The 7,063-nt window shown below is 33.3% G+C and overlaps 1 protein-coding gene across 1 annotated transcript; it reads left to right on the forward strand.

Annotated features, from left to right (window-relative positions):
- The first annotated feature begins 5,224 nt into the window (after positions 1-5,224).
- LOC146908993 (glucan endo-1,3-beta-glucosidase-like) lies at positions 5,225-6,710 on the forward strand. The gene is made up of 2 exons (XM_085724810.1): positions 5,225-5,343; positions 5,625-6,710. Exons 1-2 carry the CDS (start codon positions 5,268-5,270, stop codon positions 6,563-6,565), a joined length of 1,017 nt encoding a protein of 338 aa, XP_085580936.1. The 5' UTR covers positions 5,225-5,267; the 3' UTR covers positions 6,566-6,710.
- Positions 6,711-7,063: the final 353 nt, after the last annotated feature.

Consider the following 7,063-nt stretch of genomic DNA (forward strand, 5'->3'; position numbering starts at 1 on the left):
ATGCAGCTCGCACTCAAACTCGCAAATGCGAGTAGCAGATGCGAGCAACTCGCAACTGCGAGCTCCCTTACTCGCAACTGCGAGTTAGGGCGGTTTGATCCCCTCAGTTATGACGTGGCAGCATATCATTGGTCCAGGCAAGAAACTCGCATCTGCGAGTGATGTAGCTCGCATCTGCGAGTTCAGGCAGGGCAGAAGTCTTTATATAGCCACTTGCTACTCTTTGGAGAGGATCTTATCATATCTTAGCTTCTCTTAGGTTTTAGTTTAGATATTTTCATAGAGAGAAGTAAGGTAGTTCTTCATTGAGTGAGATTGGTTTTGGAAGTTGGATCTTAATACTTTGTTGAGACATCACAAGTGTAATGAATCCTTCCTTTTCAATCCATCCTTGCATGGCTTCCATGATGATGAGTAGCTAAATACCCTTTGTTGGGATGAGAGGTACTTGATCTTGCTAAACATGTAATCCTTTTTATCTTGCAATATATGGTTCTAGCAATTTATATTCAATATTGTTGTTATTCTTGTGTTAATGCTTTCAATGAGATTCAAGATGCTTTGGACACAAACTCTTGAATCTTGAGCTAGAGTAGCAATATATCTTAGGTTAACTTACTTGACATCTTTGTTAATCTTGTGATAATCACCATAATCAAGAGTTAAATGCTTTCGGATACTTAATCAGGCTGGACACGGTCGATTAGGTTATCCGATCGACTTTGTTATCGTTTAAGGGATTTGGACACGAATGTTTAAACGATAACTTAGAAATAATTATATCACTTTGGACACGAAGGGTAGTTTAGAATTGATTGTGATAATGTTGTTTATAAAGCTAGAATTCGTATGGATCATTAGGTTACGTGTGACGCTTGGTTAAGGAACGCTACTCCTAACAAGTTTCAATCCTTATTTATCTCAGTTTTTACTTTTTGCAATTAGTTTAGTTAGTTACATTTCAATTCAAACAAACAAGTACTCTTAATACTTGGAATGATAGTCGATGTTAAACTGTCATTGATAACGCACTATTCCCTGTGGAGACGATACAAAAATACTTATCCTGTTTGATGCTAAAATAGACTTTCATCAAAATGGTGCCGTTGCCGGGGATGGAGACTTTAGAGGTCATGAGGATTCGAACATGGAGGATATTGGTGGTTTAGGTGATGATGATGATCCGGCAAATGTGCCAAGTGCTACTTCAACCCCTCATGGGTCAGATGATGATGACATGCAGTCTTGAGGAGGAGGAAAAGAATTGAAAGCTAGTTCTTCAAAGAGTGATTTTATCAAGCTTTCAGTCATTTCTTGCTGTCTTCCTTAGCTGTTATTTCTTTTCTCTTTTGTTTCTTTGTGAACAATATTCTGTTGGTTTTTATTTTAGCACATGAACTCATATTTTATTTTATGTTATCAGCACTTTGTTAAGTATTTTGGATATTGATGTATGGTAACTTTTATTTTGTTTTAATTAGTATTATTATGTTCGTATTTATATTAGTATGGTTTAATTTTATTTTGTAGTATAATAATGTGTTAAGCATTTTTCAAGTACTTTATTTGGTTTTTATTTAAAAATTGTGGAAGTTTCTTGCGTATCACTCTTGCTTAATTTCAAATCTCAGATGATTGATAACAATTCATAGTTGTGATTAAAGCGCAAAGCCAAGGTACAAGTTTCCAGTTTTTCTAGGTTTTTACTCGAATATGGAACGAGTACTTTGCGTAAATTTCATTTCATTTAGTTCTTTACAATAATTTATTTGTTTGTGAACCACGTAGTACTAGCCTAAAGTGAGGAAACCTCAAATGTTTGTACATATGCAAGGAGACCGGCTTTCATAGATTAACTCGGTTGTTTTATGTTAAATCCAATAATTGTTTTAAATTGTGTGAAGGCATGGAAGTGATCAAGGCACCTTTTTGTTATTGAGTGAAACATACTTGACCACAAATAGCCTACCTTGTGAGAAGAGCGAGTATTTGCTAACCCACTTGAGCCAAATGAATCGGAGTCCTCAATTATGAACTGTCAATTCATAAGCACAATGCTTGATGAATTTGCCTTTAAAACTTTTCAATATCCAGTTCATTTTTGACGCACTTTAAGACTCTGATATGTTTTTAATTGTTGAACCCTAAAATTTCATTGTTTTATTGTCCCTTTTGCCTTAGAGTAAAGGAACATTCAAATAGGGTATATTGATTCAAGTTGGGGAGAGAAGGTAGATGTAAATCTTATGTCAAGTATAATGGTGTAATTTTATCTTTGATCAAGACAACATGTTGTTGTAAATACAAAAAGAAAAGAAAACAATGTGTACATGAAAAGAAAAATAGAAAAAGAGAAAAAGAAAGAAAAATCCAAAAATAGAATAAGTTGTCAAGATCAAAGTGTATCTCATTTAAACACCAAGGGTTTGTAATAATTGGTAGGGAAGGTTGTGAATTTTAATGGTTGATACAAGGAATGTTCCTCTTTGATAGGCTTTTTGATTTCAATTGCCCCACATATGACATTTCTTTTGTAGCCAAGCCAAGTTATAACCCCCAAAGACCTTTTGATCCATGTTTTTATGCCTTTTGAAACGATATTTGGATGGACACATAACTTGATTGGAATGTTAACTTGATTGCCGGATGTGTGTTCATAACCCTCATTCATTTGATTTCAATTGTTTATCTACTTTCATAGAAGTGTGTTAGGTGTGGTTCGTAAATAAATATATTATTGTTTTGAAATGTTTGACATGAACTTTGTACTTAGGATTCATCTCATGTTAGTAGTAGAATTTTAGATTAGTTGGAAACTTAGACTTGCCCGCGCATTCACTTTTAAATCATTCATCTGAAGATGTTTTCAAAGCCTTGTGTACTTGTGTCTTGTTATTTACTTGTTTGATTTTCAATCCTTTGTTTGAGGACAAACAAAGAGTTAAGTTGGGGAGAGTGATGAATGTCATAAAAGTGTTAAATTCATGTTATATTTCATACACTTTTTGTTACTTGTTTTACAAGTTATTGAAGGAAAAGCCGAGAAATAAGCGTTAAATGCCTTATTACGCTTTACTTATCATTACTCTATCCATTTGTGCAGAAATAAGCCTCAAGACAGAGCTTAAAGACCAAAACCATGAAAAAACACTATTTGGGCAGAAGCTGATCCAGGAGAGATGCAGCTCGCACTCAAACTCGCAAATGCGAGTAGCAGATGCGAGCAACTCGCAACTGCGAGCTCCCTTACTCGCAACTGCGAGTTAGGGCGGTTTGATCCCCTCAGTTATGACGTGGCAGCATATCATTGGTCCAGGCAAGAAACTCGCATCTGCGAGTGATGTAGCTCGCATCTGCGAGTTCAGGCAGGGCAGAAGTCTTTATATAGCCACTTGCTACTCTTTGGAGAGGATCTTATCATATCTTAGCTTGATATTTTCTTAGCTTCTCTTAGGTTTTAGTTTAGATATTTTCATAGAGAGAAGTAAGGTAGTTCTTCATTGAGTGAGATTGGTTTTGGAAGTTGGATCTTAATACTTTGTTGAGACATCACAAGTGTAATGAATCCTTCCTTTTCAATCCATCCTTGCATGGCTTCCATGATGATGAGTAGCTAAATACCCTTTGTTGGGATGAGAGGTACTTGATCTTGCTAAACATGTAATCCTTTTTATCTTGCAATATATGGTTCTAGCAATTTATATTCAATATTGTTGTTATTCTTGTGCTAATGCTTTCAATGAGATTCAAGATGCTTTGGACACAAACTCTTGAATCTTGAGCTAGAGTAGCAATATATCTTAGGTTAACTTACTTGACATCTTTGTTAATCTTGTGATAATCACCATAATCAAGAGTTAAATGCTTTCGGATACTTAATCAGGCTGGACACGGTCGATTAGGTTATCCGATCGACTTTGTTATCGTTTAAGGGATTTGGACACGAATGTTTAAACGATAACTTAGAAATAATTATATCACTTTGGACACGAAGGGTAGTTTAGAATTGATTGTGATAATGTTGTTTATAAAGCTAGAATTCGTATGGATCATTAGGTTACGTGTGACGCTTGGTTAAGGAACGCTACTCCTAACAAGTTTCAATCCTTATTTATCTCAGTTTTTACTTTTTGCAATTAGTTTAGTTAGTTACATTTCAATTCAAACAAACAAGTACTCTTAATACTTGGAATGATAGTCGATGTTAAACTGTCATTGATAACGCACTATTCCCTGTGGAGACGATACAAAAATACTTATCCTGTTTGATGCTAAAATAGACTTTCATCAATTATGCATTGTCCTTATCAACTGAGCTAAGCTCACGGGGACTGAGTCAACGAATCTAAACAATGGACTAAAACCATGAATTTTAAAATATAAGAACTAATTTTATGAGTGGGTGAACATTGCATATCTTTACTTTTTTATTAAAAAATAATAAACAAAAAATATTGTATTTAGCTAAATATGCTCTTAAGAATTTAGATTGCATATGGGTCGAAGAAACTCCGCCTTGTATTTCTGTAGTCTTGACATTTGATTTATTGCCAGACTTACGTTAATGAAATTGTTTTTCAAAAAAAAAAACAAAAAATATTGATTTGATATCTTTTATTAAGGAAACTGTTTCAAGGGTGAAAATTGCATATCTTTATTTTTTTATTAAAAAATAATAAACAGAAAATATTGATTTGTAATCTTTTTTGGTAGTGATATTGATTTGTAATCTTTTTATTAAGGCAACTGTTTCATGGGTAAAGGTAGTGATATTGATTTGTAATCTTTTTATTAAGGCAACTGTTTCATTGGTAAAAATTGCATATCTTTATATTTTTTATTAAAAAATAATAAACAGAAAATATTGATTTTTTGTTGAATAAAAATAGAAAATATTGAAATGTTATCTTTTATTAAGGCAACTGTTTCAAATATCTTTTTTATTAAGGCAACTGTTTCAAATATCTTTTTATTAAGGCAACTGTTTCATAAAAAATCTTTATCAGGGGAATTGCATCAAAGGAAATAGTTTCATAAAAAATCTTTATCAAGGGAATTGCATCAAAAGAAATATTTATCAAGGCAATTTAATTAACAATTTGGATTCTTAGTAATTATTCATTTAATTTAGGATAAGATGCGAGCCAAACATGTCATAACACTGGGTGAGAGAAATTCTATATAACCACTAAACCTTGCAAGACTCAAAACACATTCAAAAGTATTTTCCTGTAGTCTGAGTAATTGTTGCAACATACATAAAACTTATGGCTTCATTAAGGATCAAGTCTATTTTCTTGACTTTGGCTTTAATCCTAGCAATTCAACTACCTCTCTCTACTAGTAAGACTTTTATTTTTTTATATCATTTGTACAAGTACTTTATCCAAGAAACTTGCACTACACCCTCAAATTACTCACTTCACTTAAGTGAATGTTTTAGTAGTTGCTGGAAGATTTCCTATACACACAAACATATTTTTTTTTGGTCTAAACTATAATATTTTATATCTTCTTTTAACATATCTTATTCATTTAGCTTCTCAATTGCATTGATAAAATCTTTATATCCTTGTTCATATGATTGACTAATATTTTTTTTTGTTTGTTTTGAATTATACAAGGCATTGGTGTCAACTTTGGGAGGAACGGTGACAATCTTCCATCCCCTCAAAATGTTGTAGGCCTTTACAACAAATGTGGCATTAATCTTCTAAGACTTTTTGAGCCAAGCCCTGATATATTAGAAGCATTAAAGGGCACAAACATACAAGTGAGTCTTGGAGTAAGAAATCAAGATGTGCAAAGTTTAGCATCAACAAAAGAGGCTGCTAGCCAATGGGTCAATACTAATGTTGCACCTTACAAAGGTGGTGTAAATTTCCAATGGATTGTATTAGGAAATGAAATTATTCCAGGTGCTCAAGCAACTTTTGTTACTCAAGCCATGCAAAATATTAAAGATGCATTAACTTCCATTGGCTTAACTGATATTAAAGTGACCACATCATTTTATTTGCAAGGACTTGCATCCTCTTACCCTCCATCTGCAGGTGCATTTACCAATGATGTGGTGAATGTTATGAAAGATGTTACTTCTTATCTACATCAAACTGGAGCACCCCTTATGGTTAATGTGTACCCTTACTTTGCTTATGCATCAAATCCAAAAGATATTAAGTTAGAATATGCCACATTTCAAGCCGTTGCTCCTGTAGTGGATGGTGACTTGAGTTATACTAACCTTTTCGATGCAATGGTTGATTCAATTTACGCAGCATTGGAAAAAATAGATGCAAAAAATGTTTCTCTAATCATTGGAGAAACTGGTTGGCCTACTGCAGGGAATGAGCCTTACACAAGTAAGGAAAATGCTAAGACATATAACACAAACTTGATTCAACATGTGCAGAGTGGTAAAGGCACACCAAGAAGACCAAACCAAGCTATAGATGCGTTTATATTTGCGATGTTTAATGAGGATGAGAAGGCAGCTGGAGTGGAGCAGAATTGGGGACTCTTTTATCATGACATGACTCCTGTTTATCCTCTTCTAAGTTGTTGATTTGTAACATAGAATAAATCAAATTGTATTGAATTGTGTTTCTTAGATGGCTAAAAGTTGCCATAAACCAGTTGGTTCCGTTTGTACCTTGTATGATGAAATTATCCACTTGATCATAAATGAAAATGGTGATTTACCATGAAAATCGTGTGCCGAATGTTGATTTTTTTCTTTATAACTTTGATGTCTGTAGCCGATGATAATGAATGAAATTTCGTTCAATCGGTTCTCCTATGGTTTAATCAAATGATTTAATAAATAAGTACATAAATATTAAGAAAAGTAAAACGAAAAACAAATAAAAGTATTCATGTAGCGGTTTAACCGTTCTATTAGACAAATGTTCAGAAAGATCGAACCGATTGATATATTAATCGATTCTCGGTTCAATCAGTTGAATCAACTGATTTTGTCTGATTTTTAAAACATTATATAATATATGATAATTTTTTTGAGGGAAATGATATTCTTACTAAGATAAATCAAACTTCAACATAA

Source organism: Medicago sativa, chromosome 7 (assembly GCF_051527215.1).
Source record: "Medicago sativa cultivar Bolivia chromosome 7, Bolivia_mono, whole genome shotgun sequence".
Lineage (NCBI taxonomy): Eukaryota > Viridiplantae > Streptophyta > Magnoliopsida > Fabales > Fabaceae > Medicago > Medicago sativa.